At 36.2% G+C, this 18,735-nt stretch overlaps 3 protein-coding genes across 5 annotated transcripts in view; 1 reads left to right on the top strand and 2 right to left on the bottom strand.

The window, feature by feature from the left end:
* The window catches only part of Invadolysin (leishmanolysin-like peptidase, invadolysin), a 281,796-nt gene extending 265,008 nt beyond the window's left edge, over window positions 1-16,788 (bottom strand). Inside the window, exons 1-2 of the mRNA XM_071771249.1 lie at window positions 16,650-16,788; window positions 8,799-9,211 (exon numbers count right to left, since the gene is read on the bottom strand). Coding sequence (XP_071627350.1) covers window positions 8,799-8,981 — 183 coding nt within the window. The 5' untranslated portion in view covers window positions 8,982-9,211; window positions 16,650-16,788. The remainder of the gene's footprint in view (window positions 1-8,798; window positions 9,212-16,649) is intronic.
* Window positions 12,556-16,774, bottom strand: Fech (ferrochelatase, mitochondrial). 2 transcript variants are annotated; one of them, XM_071771251.1, is made up of 9 exons: window positions 16,650-16,774; window positions 15,139-15,207; window positions 14,529-14,727; window positions 14,214-14,435; window positions 13,989-14,090; window positions 13,506-13,671; window positions 13,316-13,423; window positions 13,033-13,197; window positions 12,556-12,962 (listed from the first exon to the last, which is right to left on the bottom strand). In XM_071771251.1, exons 2-9 carry the CDS (start codon window positions 15,176-15,178, stop codon window positions 12,765-12,767), a joined length of 1,200 nt encoding a protein of 399 aa, XP_071627352.1. In that variant the 5' UTR covers window positions 15,179-15,207; window positions 16,650-16,774; the 3' UTR covers window positions 12,556-12,764. The 2 variants fall into 2 exon arrangements, with proteins under 2 accessions (XP_071627352.1, XP_071627351.1); XM_071771250.1 differs by lacking the exon at window positions 16,650-16,774 and adding an exon at window positions 15,297-16,334.
* On the top strand, window positions 16,356-18,703 carry LOC139808822 (EEF1A lysine methyltransferase 2). Of its 2 annotated transcripts, XM_071771252.1 has the most exons (4): window positions 16,361-16,633; window positions 16,728-16,826; window positions 17,845-18,254; window positions 18,560-18,703. In XM_071771252.1, the coding sequence occupies exons 1-4, from the start codon at window positions 16,578-16,580 to the stop codon at window positions 18,652-18,654; spliced, it is 660 nt and encodes a 219-aa protein (XP_071627353.1). In that variant the 5' UTR covers window positions 16,361-16,577; the 3' UTR covers window positions 18,655-18,703. The 2 variants fall into 2 exon arrangements, with proteins under 2 accessions (XP_071627354.1, XP_071627353.1); XM_071771253.1 differs by lacking the exon at window positions 16,728-16,826 and having other exon boundaries at window positions 16,356-16,633.
* Window positions 18,704-18,735: the final 32 nt, after the last annotated feature.

Here is an 18,735-nt window from a genome sequence, read left to right as displayed (position 1 = left end):
ATAGTAAGATCGTTCAAATTTCAATGTAAATCACAATCTGTCGGATGTAAATATAGAAGCAATTGGAGATATAATCGAAACTTGTACGGCGTAAATTTAATTACCGCGAGAGAAATTGCGTGTGTGCCTAAAATAAAGAAAGTATCAAACATTGCAGATTTGCGCTAAATATCAGTTTTACCAGAAAATTGATTGTTATATCAATAAACTCGCATGTTGTCGGCCACATGAAATATTATCTTACGGACAAATCACGTCGCGCGCCTCTTTTTACTCGACATATAGACAAGCGATAGCGGATTCCGATATGCCTATACGCGAGAAATTAGTTGGCAGTTTTTCCGATCGAATCGATGTCCCAAACGGGCCGTTCTTTATTAACGAAAGGATGAACCGAAGGTGCCACGCCGGCAGAAAGTTCCGAATATGCATGGCTATGCAATTCGCGCGGTCCCTAGGGACGCAAAAGTTGGCCGGGCAAAAAGCGGCGAAAAAACGAGACGTAAAAGGACGAGAACAAGCGCAGTAGCGGTAGAAAAGGGGAAGAAAAAAAGAGAACCGTCGCGCCGCACGAAGAGCGACCGGCCATCCATTTTCATTCGAAGCGATGCCCCGAAACTTTCAAAGCGGCCGCAAAGGCAATACGTAATCCGGCTCCGGTGACGCGCGACTCCGCCAATTTCACGTCCCACTATTTTGATCGAGGTTAAGGTTACACCGTTATACTACTCCCGAGTGAGCGATTCGTTTTATTAAATTCTCAGCCTGCCAGGAGAAAGTTTGCATTTCCCAGCAACAGCGAACGTGAAAAGCGACTCTAGAAGCATTTTAATTTGCTTTTGTTCGTACACAGTTGATAATTATCCGGACGCGTACGGAATGCCATTCTTCGCTATACAAGGTAAGTGCCAAAGCATCCAGGAACCGGTTGCAATTTCTTTCAATAAATCGAGATTCGCGTTTTTCGTGTTTAGAATTTTGAGAACGTCCCGTTCATGAGCGCATCGGAAGAGTAAAATGAGAATTATTTTCTTTGAAGAGATATCCGTTACGTCAAATCAATTTATCTCTCGCAACTACATATCTTCCGTTCATCGTTCGAGGTCAATCAACGTTCTACGCAAACGTAAAAAGTTTAATCTCAGCCCGGAGTCAGTCTAGATTAAACGAATTCGACTTGATTGCAAGTTCAATTAATGGAGGAACGTTTCATCGAAGTTATCTACCGGAACACGTTCATCCAATCATTTGTAACCGTCGAGTTTAAAATTGGATTTATTTCGACATTCGTTAACAGTTCTGGTTGCCTACCATTGCTATCACGATATTTTGCCTTAGGCACACAGAGGCATACAAATATCTTTATCAAATTATGAAGCAAACAGCATAATTTCAGTTTTTGATTCTTAATCACGTAATAGTACGATGTAATTACTTTATTCGACTAACATACATCACTGTATCGTTAACTGCTAAAAGCAATATATAATTAAATTGTTATAGAATTTATTATCGGGATAAAATATGCATCGTGTATAAATAAATCATACAGAATAATTTTAAAAGTATAAGAGCGAGTTTTTAATCTTTCGGAAGCGTGCTAATCTGATCAACTCCACATTTGTACAACTGTACATTTTTTAATTTTTTATCGGGACATATAATTCGTTCGTAATCTTCTCAATTTTCTTTACTTTTTATTTCAATAGGAGTTAACTAGTTTGATTTCATGTGAAAGTGAAATTATTAAATATTCATCATATGGAAAAACAATTTTCCAAAACTGCTACATACCTATATCATGTATAGAATCATATATGTATATACTTAGCGATAGAAAGCTTATTGATGTTGAAAGATGTTCGTTATGTGAAAGTTGTTTCATCGCGTAGCGCTTTCTCGCGATACGTGCGATTTGCTACCGCGGAGTACATCGCCTGATTACTGATAGCGACAGCAAATAACATGAACGGATGCGCCGCGTAGATGTTTTGATGAAATGATTGGTATGACGAGGGCGGATGAAGCGCGTGTTACGAGCGACATACGAAGCGACATACGCGAAACTGCGCGGGCAATAATCATTACCCATTGATAAGAGCCGCGGCGTTACCAGATCACCATTGTTACAAACGTTATGGAGATGAAATTTAATTTGCCCGTTCAACATACCGTGCCCCCCGTTGTAACATACCGTATCGGATATAATGCATGGCCTTGGTTATAGACGTGATACGTTTGTTATCAAATCCTCCCTCTCCCGACGTGCGCGGAAGTGATACAATATACAAACAACAATTTAGAAAGCTTTGTTGCGCGCTGATTTAAGTAGGCCGCGTAATCAGAAGCTACTAATGAGGAGTGTTGCATCCCCGACCTGATTAACAGTTAATACGGGTATGTTAAAGCGGTTGGCGCGCAAGTGCTTCGAAGCACAGCTTGCATATGTTTCCACATTCGGTCGGGATAAAACGCGGCTAAATCGCACGTGCCTGGAGTTTTCAAATCCTCGATCTGGATTTACGTTCGCAGAAAATCGTAATCTATATACGTTAATTCCTTATTCGTTGAATATATACATTGCATAATTTTACACAAACAAAACTTTAATACACGCATGATAAATCGAATAAATGTACTTTATATTCATATGGTAAATGCTATAAAAATTTCTTTTTAATTGCTAACAAATCTTGCTTTAGATTTAAGTTAAAAACTTTATATTTAACTTCCACTTGTGTAATGTACATATTGCAATATCGCGAGATAAAGCACAAAAAAATAAACTAATTAGAATATCAAATTAATGTTGTTTAATTATATTATCACTTTGCGGAGTGTTAAATTACAGATAGTATATCTCTTGTATGCTTCAAATATTAAAATATCTTTTGTGCAACATTTACTTAATAAATGCATAAAAAATTGCATATTTAACAAAACGAATCGCTACAAAACCATTGCTTTTATCAACGATACTATTGCACTCTATCTTTAGATTCAGATCTATCGTCTCGTTTCACTTTTTACAGTTCGGTAAACTCACGCGATTGCGAGAGATATTTTCTAGTTACGATTCTTATTGCGTGAAGTATTATTCCCTATCAAATGTAAAGACACACATAGCAGTACACGTCAGCATCTAATCGAGCGTTCGCGTGCAAATATTACAAAGATCCTCTTAATTAACCGGTGCCAGATGGCCGGATTACAAAACTATACACGAATCATATACGAATCATTATCTTCCCACACAAGCGACTTTATAAAATTTAGATCTTATAAATATGCATTTCTCGTAGTAATGTTGCAACTCTATAACACAAACTTTTATATGTAACATATACTTTCTGCGTTATTAGAATATGTTCGTAAAATGATTATATGATATTACTTGATAATATAATATTTTTTGTAATTATGATTAATTGATTCAATCATATAATATATATATTTTCTGTAATTATAATTAATTAATATCATATTGTCGATGTCAGATATATGCATCTATATAAATCACTCACTCCATTAATTTTAAAAATATTTCTTACTTTATAATCAATCATGGATTCATTGTTCTTTGTTACCACTTACATATGTATTATATACATAGATATATACAGATAATTCTATTTATACCAGCAAGTTTCTCAGTATCCTTGACGATTCGTTACATTGAGCACAAGATTTTGCAACGTGCTAACTCGCTTTCGAAAGATTGCATCGTCCACGCTTGGAATAACGTAAACGTATTTATATATATTTAGCTCGCTATTTAACTTAATGTCGCGTTTCATCAATTTTGTCGTCTCTCTTTTTAAAACTGAATAAATCCATTAAATTTGCCAACAATCAACTTTAAAACCTTGTTTAAAACAGTTGTTGAAATAAAATTATACACTAATCTTGTAATGTCTGGATTTTAAATGCTAACTTCTAGTGCATTATGCATTATGCATAAAATTAATACCGTTAGACTTGTGACAATAATATTTAATTTAAAAATTTAATTAAAATGTAGTACGTTGAATTATTATACAATGATACAGTATGAAACGTCTTCTTCAGGTAAAATATTTAATTAACATGTAAACTCATAACATAATTAACTATATCATTTAAACTAAATTTTAAAAAATTAACAAGTCCGCACAGAGAGAAATAAGCGTTATTTTCTAAAAACGAATATTTCCACATTAAAATTTCTCAACCAGAATTTGTTTGCCATCAGAATTAAATAAATATGCATTTAAATATGTTTGTATGTTTAAAAGTCCATATCGAAAATTTTATCAAATATTTCACCGCGGAAAAGCGTGCTTGAGAAATAAAATTTTCTCGAACGAGATATGCGTAAATACCGATTGCCTATGAGAATGTACCATTATCGATAATCCATCACGGTTTCTGTATACCATCTATAATTTGTCGGCGCAGACAGGTCTTAACGCCCTCGATCGATCGATCCGAGTCGAGGGATCGTCGAAAAAAATGCAATACGTAAAGCTCGCGTGTCCGGTTTTTCACGATGTCCTCCCTCTTAAGCCCCTCACCGTCACATATATCGTTGCACATCTCACGAAGCCCATAAACTTCGATGGGAATCGAGTTTCTTAATAACCTTTCCGCACACGAGATTTCAGCCGACCGCCTCGTAAATAAATCAATGCCAAAGAAAAATACCGGATTTTGCGAGAGAACGCGCGCGCGCGCCTACGTGTGCTCCAGTGAAATTCCACTCGCATTACACTTTCATTGAAGCGCACGTACTAGAAAAGTTTTTCCTACGAAATCGTGCGACCCTCGTTTTACTTTTATTCTCGTCGCGACAGTAAGCGAGCGCAAAGTACTTTCGATAATCGTAATGAAAACTTGACACTCGGCGTCGTGCGTTCTTCTCGCAGACGAGGAAAATTACGGAGACAATCGTAATGAAAAAACTCGACACTTCTCGCGGCGCGAACAAATTGCAAGACATTACGTGGTAATTATCCCTTTTATAGATGTTACGAGTGCAATTTCGTCGCGTCAAACAGATTTAAACTTGATACAAAAGGTTCAGATTTCATCCGTCTTTCCTGTTCGTACATTTAATTCGAAATAATTAATTTTCCTCGTACAGTTTTAATATTAAAATCACGGTTAAGAAGAAAAAATTTCTGGCAGTTACATAAATTATTACGCGACTCTTACGAAGAGGAAAAATATGACCAAATTTGAAAAAGAAAATAAATTTACACTACGCATAATACCGACTTTCCCGTATTATTAGTTTGGCAGAAAAGAGTAACTCGTAAACAGTTGGCTGATCGCCAGCGAGGGACAGGCAGTTCGCATAATTCCATGTCTCTTTTATCGTCAGACCCTACGACTACGGAATAAAGGGCAATCCTACCAAAAGATGAGTTTATGTACGTCCTTAGGAGAGCGCAAAATTGATACGTGATGACAGTGGGATCGCCAAACAGAAAAGTTTCCCGAATACTAGTACAAGGTGCCATAAGCACGAGTGGAACGATCGTAAACTTTTACATTCGCATACAAATTCTCACTAAAACGATCCTTAAAACGAATACTGCACTTACGTATAAAACCACCGTACACTTCGACTAAAAGCACTTTGACTCGTTTGCCGAAACGTTAAAAACTGGTTAGTCTGTAATAAGAAATAAGTTACGCCGCAAATATAAATCCCCTTACTATTTTCTCCTAGACTGAGAAAAAGATTGATTTATCGACAACTATTCAAAAAAATTGTTCGTTCAATGCACTGTTATAAAGTTTTGGGGATTAATAATAACGTAATGCACATTCACGTAATAATCGCATTGTTCCGACATGTATTTTTAACGCACGCCGCGATGGAATACGTTTACTTTTCATTTTCTCCGAGCAAAACATTGAATGTTAACATTTTTTATTTTTGTTTTGAATGATATGTAAACTCACATACCACACATGCTAACAATAGAATCGTTAGATTCTGAAGTTGCGCCCATGGGCACAACACTGTGCCGTCGAAATATTCTGGTTTTTCACCCAATTTCACATCGAAATGGAAAAACCTGTTTTTTTCGCAAGAAAATAACCGACTCCCTGGAGAAAAATATGTTTTTGACCCGGATTTATATTTTAAAGTGGCGAAAATACAATGCTTTTGCACCGTAGCTTAACAAAAAGAGCTGAAGATAAAATTAAAAAATCGCCACTAAATTTTTAATTTCACGCATCATAAATTTACTTTTTATGGAAGCTTGATACTATATATGTTTGATAACGATAAAAGTCTATTCGTTTTTTCTTACCGCGTGAAAGAAAATCTTGAAAATTACGGAACGTTGCATTTTTATTTCTAAGGGAATTTTTACGTTGACTTTTCCAAGCAAAAATTGTCAAATCTGACCGAGTGAAAAGTCAATCAAGTTACTTCGTTCTACGAATAGAGAATCATCCGTACACCAATCGTTCCAATCCTGAAAATTGAGTCTATTTTTCCGGGAGCAAAAAGGGGCCGAGATGGAAAAGGAAACGGATGACTGGGCTTGTCTGCCTATTCACGATTTTAAAACTTGTGCCATATCGCTGTCGATTGTTTTCTGTCATACGAAAAATATTTCGCCGTTCAAAAGGGCGAAATTAAAATTTGCGCAAAACTATTACAGTACCCAATAAACGATACATGTCATATACGATATAACATTTCCCACCAATCTCGCGGTTCTCTCATACAGACTCTTTGATCAAAGCGAAATGAATATTTCTTTAATCAAAGCTTGATAAGTATTTTCTCGTAAGTTTTCAATTTTCAATATTAACTGTTGTACAACTTCAGTATTAAATTGTTGTAACTTCTAATCAATCTGTTAAAACAGAAAATATCACAAAATCGATTAAAAAATTTAATTTTCAATTTGCAGCTGAATTAGAAAGCAAACGGCTTCTCATTTATAGACGCTAATTACCGAAACTATTTCTGTTTTGACAAGTTTACCCACAATAGTAGAAAATGGCGTCAGATAATGGAATATCCTATAGATCAATGAACATTCGCGACATAGTAATTAATATTTGCAACGAATATAATTAGTATTCATCGATGATATGATTATTACAATAATTATGAATTATTCATTAAGCATCAAATATTAGCGAAGTTCGTTCTGCAATATTATGCAGCAGTCTAAAGAACGCATATTATAGCGAATGATAGGGATTTAATGAGATAAACAATATCCGTACGATGATACGTAAATGATCTTCAAAGTACAGCACATCGAAAACGTGGTAATATAAATAGTTAAATCATTATATTGCAACATATATCTCATCCAAATATAATTCCATTTTTTTCGAAAAGACAATGCAGACAATCGGTTACGCAAATTGCGTGAACCAATAAACGATGGAGGTACATTAGTTCTTAAATACACTATTATAAAATTACTTCAACTGCAACAATTTCGTACCTCAAATAGCAATCAACAAATCCTTTGTTGTTCATAAATAAAATCAATGTCTTTCCAAATCATATATTAAGCCTTTGCAATTCAAATTATTTTCCACAAATAAGCAAATAAGCCAAAATCGAATATTCTGTCCTCAATTTTATTTAAACGACGGGTCTAATAATTCAAAGAATTTTTATTATTTAAAATAATTTATAGTTTTAAAAATATAGTTTGCCGATTACAATCAGGTCACATACGGGCAAATTTAAATGCTTCAAGAATCATCAATAGGCTGTCGCGGAGCATTATATCAAACTAGAAATAGAACTGCAAAGAGTTAAAATATCTTATAACAAGAGTTAGTCAATATCTTGCGCTGTTTACGCGAACCTCACATCTCTATAAATATCTACAGACAGTATACTGTCAATGCGACGCGAGATCAAGCGGAAAAACGGGAAAGGTAATGGAAAGTATTGACGAAACCCGCGCGGTTGATTTTAACGACTCTCTAAAATATCTCAGATTTTTAGCGATACTCCGTCTCTCAATAATATCAATAGCTATAAACCGTAAAGCGTCATCGAGCCCGGTCGTTCGTGAAACGCACGACGCGTCGGTTGGAAGGTCAACGCGCCCGAGACATCCCGCAGCAGCACGTGCTGTTCCGAAAACACGTGTTTCTCCCCTCCCGCCGCCGCGCATGGAAACACTCACCGAAGTCTTCCTTCTATCGGCGCAACGTATGAATGGCGCGTTGAAACACGTCGCGCGAAAACGAGACATTTACGCACGTCTTTAATCGTTCCGCGATCAATTCTGTGTCTCGAGAAGATAACCATAAGAATTCGAAGACCGTAACGAATTCAGTAACAGTGAGCCGCGCACCATTTACATCACTTTAGCGATATTACGAGAGATTGTGCAACGAAAGAAAGCGGTCGAAATGTTTGAAGACTGTCGTTAAACGCGATCAGCTGTTACCGTCTCACAACGCGAGCGAGAGAGAGAGACGGAGCGAACACGTGCGAACGCACGCGACGTTACTACCGCGAGTAACGGGGTGACTGGATCCGTCGCGCTCGGCCCAACGTTCCACACATTCGGCGAGATAAAAACTCATTCGGCGTGTGTGTGGACGGAAAACGGAGAAGCGCGATCGCGACGGACGCGAAAATATACAGCGAAGATTAAAGGCAACGCAGAGATACGAGATGTCGCGTATATACACGCGGATAGGAAAGCGGAGCGAGAGCGGAGTAACGCCGTAGGCGCAGAAATGAAGGAGAGCGCGGAGAGAGGTTAGAATCCGACCCTCTTCGCTCCGGGGAACGGACTTTCGGCACTTACCTCGTGCGCCCGCGGATGCTGGTGATCGCAGTGACGGTGCTCGAACATCCCGCTGGCAGGAGCCAACACAGCGCACACCACGAGCAGAACGGCGAGCGGCGACACGCCGGTGAAGCGGCGCATCTTCAACCGCACTCGGGCCGCCATCACGGACGACGCGCGCGCTCGCAGAGCATGACACATACTGAGCGCGCCCGCCGGCCCCACGCATTTATATGGCTGGCGCCGCGGCAGGCAGCGCCGCGCGACTCACGTTCGATACCCCGAGCGCGGAGGCGGCAGCGGCGACGGCGGCGGCGGCAGCGGTGGTGGTGGAGACGGCACTCCGACGACGAGGACGGCAGCGACGGCGGCAGCGACGACGACGACGACGACGACGCTGTCGCTGGGATAAACCCCTCGTCGTAAAGAACCTGCGAAGAAATCGAATAAGGACTTGTACGACGTGCTGAGGTATAAAGCTTAAATTTAATACGACACGGTTTTTATTCGTCGTTTAATAATGAATAGCGAAACCAATAGTAATCGTCTTCGCTTACACCCCTGTCGAAACAAATACTGTAAAAAGTTGAAACAAAAAGGAATTATATTATATGTATATTAATATTTGCTTGGTTGAATAAAGTATTTAAATTATAAAAATAAAACGTACAATTTGTATTTTACAATATGCATTCGCATATGTTCGAGATGTTAATGTGTGTTGTTATGATAACGTTAAAAAGAATACCGAACGAAAGATTATTCGTGGTACGAATTGTATAAAATATGCTTTAATTGTAGGTATGCTTTTTATTTTAAAACAAAATGCTATCATTTGCATACAGTATTTATTTTATCTTTATTTACATGATTCATTTGTTATGATTGATTCGAATATTTAAGGTAGTACGTCCGTAAACTCATTTTCTTAGAAATCTTGTAAAATTTGGACAGCATATTAATGTAAACACGCTCTACACACATGTGCAATTGAAAAGATTGACCGTACCGAAGTTGAAATAATGGAAGTCAAAATTAGCACTTTTTGCATGTATCACAGAACGAAAACGGCTTCCGATATCACGTTTCTAATTGTAGAGATCAAACTATTCTTACGATTTTAACGAAAAATAAGAAGACGATAAAAAGAGACTTACAAGAATGTTCTTAAAAAAATACAAGACCTTTGACCGTCTTTCGAAGCAATTGATACGTAAAGTACCCAATTTCTGACAGCGGTGGATGCATACCTTTCAAGATCTACAACCAACCATTGAAGATCTAATGCACACATTAGTGTCTATATATATGTACATATGAGATTCTTACACAGACACATGCATAACGCGGACGTCGCGGACAATCCCAGCCAAATACTATGGCTGCGTTCGGAAACTTCACTCGAGTGCACACCAGCATTGTTCTATCTTTGTTACTAACTAAAAAAATTGAACAAGGACAGAACGCGCGATACATGGTGTGCACGCGAGTGAAGTTTCCGAACGCGGCCTATAGGCTATATGTCATTTGTCTATCGTTAACTTTTTGACAGTACTGTCACGGACGAACTACCTTAACGATATTTTAAGCTTTCACGACTTAAGAAATTATACCGACTAATAAATTAATATTAGATATCATATTTCTATTTCGACATTCTCAAAATAACGAATACGATTTTTTCGATCGTTCATATATTCTTAAAAATAATTATTTATTTTTTCCAGTGATGGAACATATACCTATCCACAGAATTTTCAACAATATTTAGCGTAACTCAATATACGAGTGAAGAAAGTTAACTTTAGAATATAGATGTAGACATGGATCTTTTGGAAAACATTTAATTTTCTACCCTGAAATATCTGTTAGACAAACTATTTTAGATAAAATCAAATTCCTTTAGTCGAGTTTTTTCCATAAGAATTAATACTCTTCAATATAACTTGCAACAGAAAGAAAAGAGATTTCTAAGATTTCTTAACAACAATAATAGTTTCCCAATAAATCAATACAAATAATTAAATAAGTACACATTTTGAGATTACTTTCTATCTGTAATCTTGTTACTATCAATACTCTTAATATCAAGTAACGTCAGTGCCAGAATCACTCAATACCAGAAAAAATCGGTATCGTATAGATATATGCCATAGATATCGTATTATTATAGATATTTATCAAAGGAAAGATTAATTTACTTTACACATCGTAAGATATATAAAGTAATATCAGCATGATATTAAATTTACTTTTTTCTTTATCTGTGATTGAATATTAAAATCAAATAGCTCCAATCACTAATCCTAATCAACTTATTCGATTCTTTGATGTAACTCGACCTTTACTATACCACCGTCGTTCGCGATAGTCGTAGTTAGTGATACCTATCTTGACGGAACAAGAAATTTAATCCTTATACCGTCGTGATCAGAGAGGTCGACAAAATTTTTTGCATCTATCATCGTATTTCATATTTGCGCTTGGAAATGCGAGAAAAATGAAAAAAAGCTTTTTCAAAGTTTGATATATAATCCAGTACTTATGCGTCAGAATAATTTACTGCATATTGGAGTAAACATTACGATATGCCGGTAGACAACATAAAATATAAAAGAAATGAAATACGCATTTTTTAAATTTAATTAATTAATAAAAATAAATAAATTCCATTTTAAGCATGTTGAAATCCGTCGAACAATCGCTAGCCGATTTAGTGCGTTAAATGTCTCGAAAAGAACCTGAATATGTTCTTTTTACATACGTGACCAAAGAAAGTCACTTCAAAGAGGTTAAAATAATATTGTTAGTGACAATATTCTTTGCTTTATACGGCATGATAAGGCTGACGAAGCTTCGACTAGAGTCAACTCTGAGAAATCCCGAGCTGTACATACAATAAAGTTTATATCTTTTAAAAAGAATTTCTACAAATAATAAAGATAATCAATCATAGCGATATTCTTGTCGATAACTTTATTATACAATTACCGAAACTATAATAGTCAATGAAATTAATGTAAGTGCGAAATGAAAAATTATTTATAGCTGTCTCGCATCTTATTTAAAAGAATGTAATATATAATATTTATTAAATGTATGTCATATATAATTATCCTCTCGAGTTTATCTAGAGTTTCAAAGATTAAAAATAAATTGTCAAAATTTTAATAAGGTTTCATCAATAATAAAATCTCGAAAATTTACATGCAAATGCAAGAAATGTGCAGGAACATATATGGAAAAATATTCGCAAAACCGCGAGCACCTTGTGAGCAACTGTGCAGCTAAAGAAAATTATCAAGCTTGATATGTAAAATGCAGTAATTTTCTCGTATAGCAATAATAGGATTATTACGGTCTGATCTATCAAGCTTGACATGGAGTAATTTTCTTGTATAGCAATAACAGAATTATTACGGTCTGATTGTCGCGATGCTTTTACAAGACGAAGCCGGTAAGCAAGTAAAGGAGAAGCGTAACATCGAGATCGCTGATTGCAACACCTGATGTATAATTATGATTTTACTTCGTTAAAAAAGTAAAATGCACCGAATGCGTGAATTCGAACAAAATATATCAAACAAAAATTAATGGAAACTAGATATTACTGCAGCTATCCTGAAATGATTCAGTCGGGAGCGAACAGATAAATGAGAATTATTCTAGCGATATGTCCGTATAAGAAACAAATAAAAACTTTTTATTAACACAGCTGCTTCAGCTGTTAACTTCTAGAGGAATTTTGCGAGGGATTTACGAAATAAAACAAGTATCATAATTTATTCGATATTATTTGCACGGTTTCCAAATATAATATATACATTCCATTGGATCTGTTCATTTTCACTCAATTATTAACAAGCCATTATATAACATTACATATAATTGATATACCAAATCATACAAATAATCATTATACATATTTAAATATAATATAATATTTATAATTATGATTTCGCTCGCGCGTTATCGCAAATGCCATTAATCTTTACAGATCTGAGCGTACCATTTTTTGCTGGCATCGCAACTTAAATTTACGCAATGGGGACAGCGTGTTAAAAATTTCGGATTTACAAATTGTTTCGATCTAAGGTGAGACACAACAATGTCCGTCAAAGCGTCGATAAAAATAGGGTGATCGTTAGGCGCGGCAGCTCTTCGTATTCCCTCGATACCAAGCTAGAATGATTAAACATAAAATATTCGTTGTTCCTTATATTAGACAGTAAAATGTGACAGCACTTCTTACTTCCTCAGCAAGCTCTCGGCAGTATTCTATGTCCAACTCATGAAGGGTTTCAATATGCTCGTTTACAAACGCAATTGGTACCAAAATAAAATTTTTCTTGCCCTGTTTAACGTAACCCTTCAACGCATCATCGGTAAAGGGTCCTAGCCATGCCATAGGTCCAACCTAAGTATATACATATATTTCGTAATACATAACGCAGTAAACGCAACACTTTCTCCAAACCGGCTAAACTTCGTTAAATTTTAACGAAATTTTACAGCATGTACATTTATGTATATACCTTCGATTGCCACACCAAGCTGTATGGATTGCAGTAATTTAATTCCTGCATTACTAATGCAACTGTGGCTCCAACTTCCGCGGGATAAGAATCTCCTCTGTTTACAACCTATTTACGGAAAAAAAACAAATCAGACTAATTTCTCAATGAGATTATAAAACTAAATACACATTGATTCGATGATCGTAACCTGCAATGGCAAGGAATGTGCTGAAAATAAAATTATCACATCGTCTCTTTTTTCGCTAGGAAATTGTGCAAGTTCCTCTTTAATCCTTTCGACAAATGTTTTTACAAGAAGCGGATGCGTGGCCCATCTATCGATTATACTCCATTTCATGCCATTTGGTAACTCTCTGCAAAGTAATTTCTACTTGTTTCCTGTGTATAGATTTTAACATATTCTATTTTCTATTTATTCTTATTTATTATATCCTATACATTAAAACAATAGAGGCAATAATTTTATTCATATAATGTAAATATTTTCCGTATGTATTGCAAATATATTTGAACAATAGCATACGGAACACACACTGCATCTCTAATTTTGAATAAATCTGGCTATAAAAAATATGTGAAAAAATAGATAACAAAAACAATTAGTCTTTCATATCAATCTATATGCAATTAGTCTTATCTATCCTAAAAATGGATTAAATATAATAATCACCTAGTCTTGTAATAATTGTATATAGCATTAAAACTGGAACCTGAAGTTGAACAACTATATTGAGGATATTGAGAAAAAAGTACAGTATGTTGTACTCCATCGCTGAAAAAAAGCACAACTCATTCGAATTATCTAATATTCATGTTTCTACAATCATGTTTATACGCTGCACATATTTAGATTAGATTACATCTATCTAACAATAAGAAAATATGATAACCGTACTTGCGTATCCTCTCAAGAGTATCCTCTGTGAGAGGATCTGCGTACCGAAAGGCAACATAATATTTATGAGGTGCGGTTTCAGGCGAAATTTTATCCAGCTTCCTGCATAAAAGTTCGCCCTGCTTATTCGTCCATTTTAGAATTGGCGACCCACCGCCAATCTCAGAATACTTTTTCTGTACTTCCGGAGTACGTCGTTTGGCTATCCAAGGACCTAATTTACTGCAACATACTTCTATATAAGATATCCTCCTACATAATATCCGCTTCTATATCATGACATATCTATAAAAATTTAGATTATAAAATTAAAACCTTTGAATTGGCAGTTGGATCATGTCACGATCGGTCATTATTCTTAACAAATACTCATGGACCTGATCAGTGTTGCTAGGACCACCCATGTTTAACATTACTATACCAGTCTTTGGTTTTACACCGTCTTTGTCCACTGGATTTGCAGCAACAGAAGCGTAGCATCGTGCTACAGCAGCAGATTTTGTGCACTGTCGTCCTGTACAACATTATATTACAATTATCTAGTATATTTATTTCATCACTCTACGTAGGAAAATTTCAAGGCCAAATGGAAATCACGGAATGTGAAGCAAAATATAAAACTATTCCACTTGTAAACCAGAAAAACTGCACAAACTTTAGCTTACAGTAACATCCCGTTTCATGAAATATAATAGATTTCATAAATTCAAAGTTTGTAATATTAAAAAAAGCCCATTTGCGTGCCACTTTAAACAGTGAGATGTATTCTGAGCTCGGCGTTAACATTATGGCTAATAAAATTCTAAATGTTGAGCTCGATAAAAGGAGAATTTATCATTAACATTCTACTGCTGTTACTTGACAGCGGGATTATTTCATTGTTTCTGCAAGAGGTGGTTCAAAGTATCGAGGTCTATTGACTTACCGAAACATAACAGGCTCGTTAACAGACTGTTAATGCTCATATTTAAATAGCACTTAATAACCTTGAAGGCTGAAAAATTAAAAATTGCAACGTAGAGGTTATCACGACGAGCGTTATGAGACTAGTGAGTTGTGCACCATCACGATGACAGATTATACCGTTAGATAACAGCAAACAAGTCAAATCCTCGTGACTAGGTTAGGTTCGACGTAACACAGGCAAATACACATGTATTTCGCGTATAAGTAGGAATCGTGCGTAAACGATTCGGTATACAATCAATCAAGATTTTTAATCCTACACAATTTGCTTCCTCAGATAAATAATGACAGTTCCACGTGAATAGAAATTATTCAAACACAAAAAAAAAACTAAACGTTACACATTCGATTTCACATATTTATTGCACAGTCCATATTAATATTATATTATATTATTCCTGGCAAATGGATCCGTTTCCTGAAATAAATTATTAAAGTAAATACTCGAAATGTAAAAAACCGAGGAATTTTCCTTCGCAACGTGGATAAAATAGTCTGAAATAGACAACTCTGCAGTTTGCGTTATGGCTACCAGATAGCGCTAAATAAAAATTTAAACACCTGCACTAGCCATGCAATATATTACAAAATATTAATATAACATATAAAAAAAATGTCAAGAACAATTAGATAGTTAAGAGAAAAATAAACCAAACTTCTTTCCTTCCTTGTTTTGAAAAAATCCCACATTTAGCAAATCATTATGTCTAAGAAATCAATATATGACAGCAAGTCCAAAAGAAATCATAGAGATTCATCTCGTTAAGATTTGGAGCAATTAGCGAAGGACCGTCCAAAGGACTGTCTAATGGTACGTAAGCAAGTTAGCAAGGGACCTCCTTGCTGTGTTTAAAAAGAAAAGTTCGCGAAGGACTACTAACAACTAATTCTTTTTTATATTTCAAATAAATACACACAATTGAATAAAGCTACAAAAGAGCTCCAACTTCATTGCTTTTATTATATCAACTTAATCTAACAATAATTTGCTCTAATCGTGCTTTAACAAGCGCGCATTTCTATTTATTTATCAATTAACAAAGCAACGTACGTTTGTCGCGGAGAATATCTAAACGGTGCTACCACCTCGTCGTGAAATTTCGAACCAACGAGATCCTAATTCCTACGTACCACGTTGAGATTTTGTCGGACCGGTTCGTAAATAAAAAGAACTTTGACAGTTCGCGCCTGTCAAGTTTGCGTCCGAGTCCCAATTAACTCCATTTTTTACGACAACTCGATCAACCCGTTGAGCGATCGCGATTACTCGTTAAAAGTCTACGCGGTCGGACCCGGTACCGCCCGAGCAGATCCCTCGTGCGTCGCGAGACCTCGACAGGGATCTCGGCATCGTCGCACTCGACTTCGTCAGGCGAAGCCGTGGCGGATTGCGGAATAATGACAGAGCGGGCGAGCGAGGAGCTGACGTCGTCGGATCTGGGCACTCTCGAGTTGTGAGTAAATACGTACCGTGACCGCGCGACACCCGTTGTGCATCACTCGCCGCTTTTCTGATCCTCCTCTGTTGCCCTCGCTCTGTTGCCGCAGCTGGGAGAACGCGTACGCGCAGGAGCTCGACAACTTCCGCGATCACGGGGACGTGGGCGAGATATGGTTCGGCGCGGCCAACGCACGCAAGGTCGTACGGTAAGCGTAGCCAAGGGCCGGCACGCGAGCACGCGTCTCGCACCGCGGAACGGAGTAAACAGCACACCGCGGTAGAAATCGATAAACTCTTTCCCGCGGAAACGCAAACAGCCGCGACACGACCGAGACTGTTCCCCGCGCGCTGCTACTAGTGGCGACATCTGTGAGACCGTGCGGCGTCCCGTCCTCTCCGTCGATAGCGTTTTCTACTGCGGATAATCGCAATTCACAATTCCCGGATTAAAAATGATCTTTTTCTAATTAAACTAAAGTTTTCCACTCGTTAGAATCGAAGCTATATGATAAAGGAAAACGAGCAACGATATAGGATATAAATAAGTAATATGAATAAACGAGATTTTTAATTTAATCTTTTACATCCTATCGTTGCTTGTTTTTGGTCGATTATTTTTACCTATTTCTACTATTTAAATATATATTATAAATATATCTTTGAAATGTTGGTAATCTAATCATTTATAGATTGCAGCAAAAGTCGTGAAAATAACTCTCAGAAAATGCAACGTTACAAATTTGAGTAATTTTTATGAAAAATATATTACTCACCTGTCATTTTAACCACTTTGGTAGTTCTAGTATTTAAATATTTTGCGTTAATTAATTTTTTAGAAATATTAAATATTTATGATTTAGTGCTCCTTGAAATAATTCGTCCGCTCTTTTTCACGCAGCTCGAGATAATTAGAATGGTTAAAAATCGTATAAAATTTTGCAGTCTGGGTATTTTATTAGTATAATTTTACTACGTGCGTGAAATAAACAAAATTCTTTATATTACAATTTATATCTTTAATGTAATATACAATATAGAGGAAATAACTCCATATACTAAAGGAGAATAATTAATTTTTCCTGAAATTTAGTCTGTTCGAAAACAATTTCTATTATTCTTTTGAAGATGTTTAAAATAGACAAAAGCAAATAAAACGAATGAAGATCGTTACGTGTAAAGCTTCACAAATATATCAAAACTGATATAAAGAAAGTCATTTTCTAGATGGATCGCCACGAAATTGGATTTGAACAAAGAGAGCGATAAGATGATCGATGTAGGATGCGGTAATGCGATGACTTTGGTGGAACTCGCGAAAGAGGGATTCACGAACTTGACGGGGGTGGATTACTCACAGAAAGGGGTGGATCTGGCCCGCATGGTGCTGAACGATAACAATTTGCCGAATGTAAAGATCGAGATCTGCGACATACTCAACAACACGTTGCCGCATGATTTTAAAGTCGTTCATGATAAAGGCACTTACGACGCTATCAGTTTAAACCCGGAAGATCCGATGGCAAAGCGACAGAAATATATGGAAAATATACACCGCATCCTTTTGCCAGATGGGTATTTCGTCTTGACATCCTGTAACTGGACCAAAGAGGAACTACTGAAGCATTTTGCGAGTCGTTAGTACAATTATTACTTAAAATTTTAGTATCTGTTTTTGAAGTAAATATTAAACAAAGTATTAATTACAATAATAACTTAAAACATTAATTATATAGTATTATTTATATTATTACAATATTTCCCTCAATCAGATTTATCGCGCGCGTGCGATGACATGTTTACAATTTTTTGGATTATTTTATCAAAGACAGGTGTTGTTCTCGTAAAAGAAATTATCGCTTTCGCATCATTATCTTGGAAATATTGCGAACATAATCTCTTGAGATGTATGTACATTATCAAATGTGATTATTGTTCGCAGATTTCGAACTCAATAGTGAACTTCCTACGGATACCTTCCAGTTTGGTGGACAGAAGGGAAACACTGTAACACAATTGGTATTTAGAAAAAAGTGACGATAAAAGTGATCACATTGAGATAAATAAAATAATTGTGTTTAATTTGTGAAGAGATTTTCATTTTATCTTCCAAAACTT

The sequence above is a fragment of the Temnothorax longispinosus genome, chromosome 2 (assembly GCF_030848805.1).
Source record: "Temnothorax longispinosus isolate EJ_2023e chromosome 2, Tlon_JGU_v1, whole genome shotgun sequence".
In the NCBI taxonomy this organism is placed as follows: domain Eukaryota; kingdom Metazoa; phylum Arthropoda; class Insecta; order Hymenoptera; family Formicidae; genus Temnothorax; species Temnothorax longispinosus.
This window is presented reverse-complemented; position numbering and strand designations above follow the sequence as displayed.

Coding starts and splice junctions, on each gene's coding strand:
- Fech (XM_071771251.1), bottom strand. CDS start 15,178: ATGAGCATTAACAGTCTGTTAACGAGCCTGTTATGTTTCG. Junction 14,436..14,528: donor ATCCAACTGCCAATTCAAAG/GTTTTAATTTTA, acceptor AGTATGTTGCAG/TAAATTAGGTCCTTGGATAG. Junction 13,424..13,505: donor CACATTCCTTGCCATTGCAG/GTTACGATCATC, acceptor TTCCGTAAATAG/GTTGTAAACAGAGGAGATTC.
- LOC139808822 (XM_071771252.1), top strand. CDS start 16,578: ATGACAGAGCGGGCGAGCGAGGAGCTGACGTCGTCGGATCTGGGCACT. Junction 16,634..16,727: donor GATCTGGGCACTCTCGAGTT/GTGAGTAAATAC, acceptor CTGTTGCCGCAG/CTGGGAGAACGCGTACGCGC. Junction 18,255..18,559: donor ACTGAAGCATTTTGCGAGTC/GTTAGTACAATT, acceptor TATTGTTCGCAG/ATTTCGAACTCAATAGTGAA.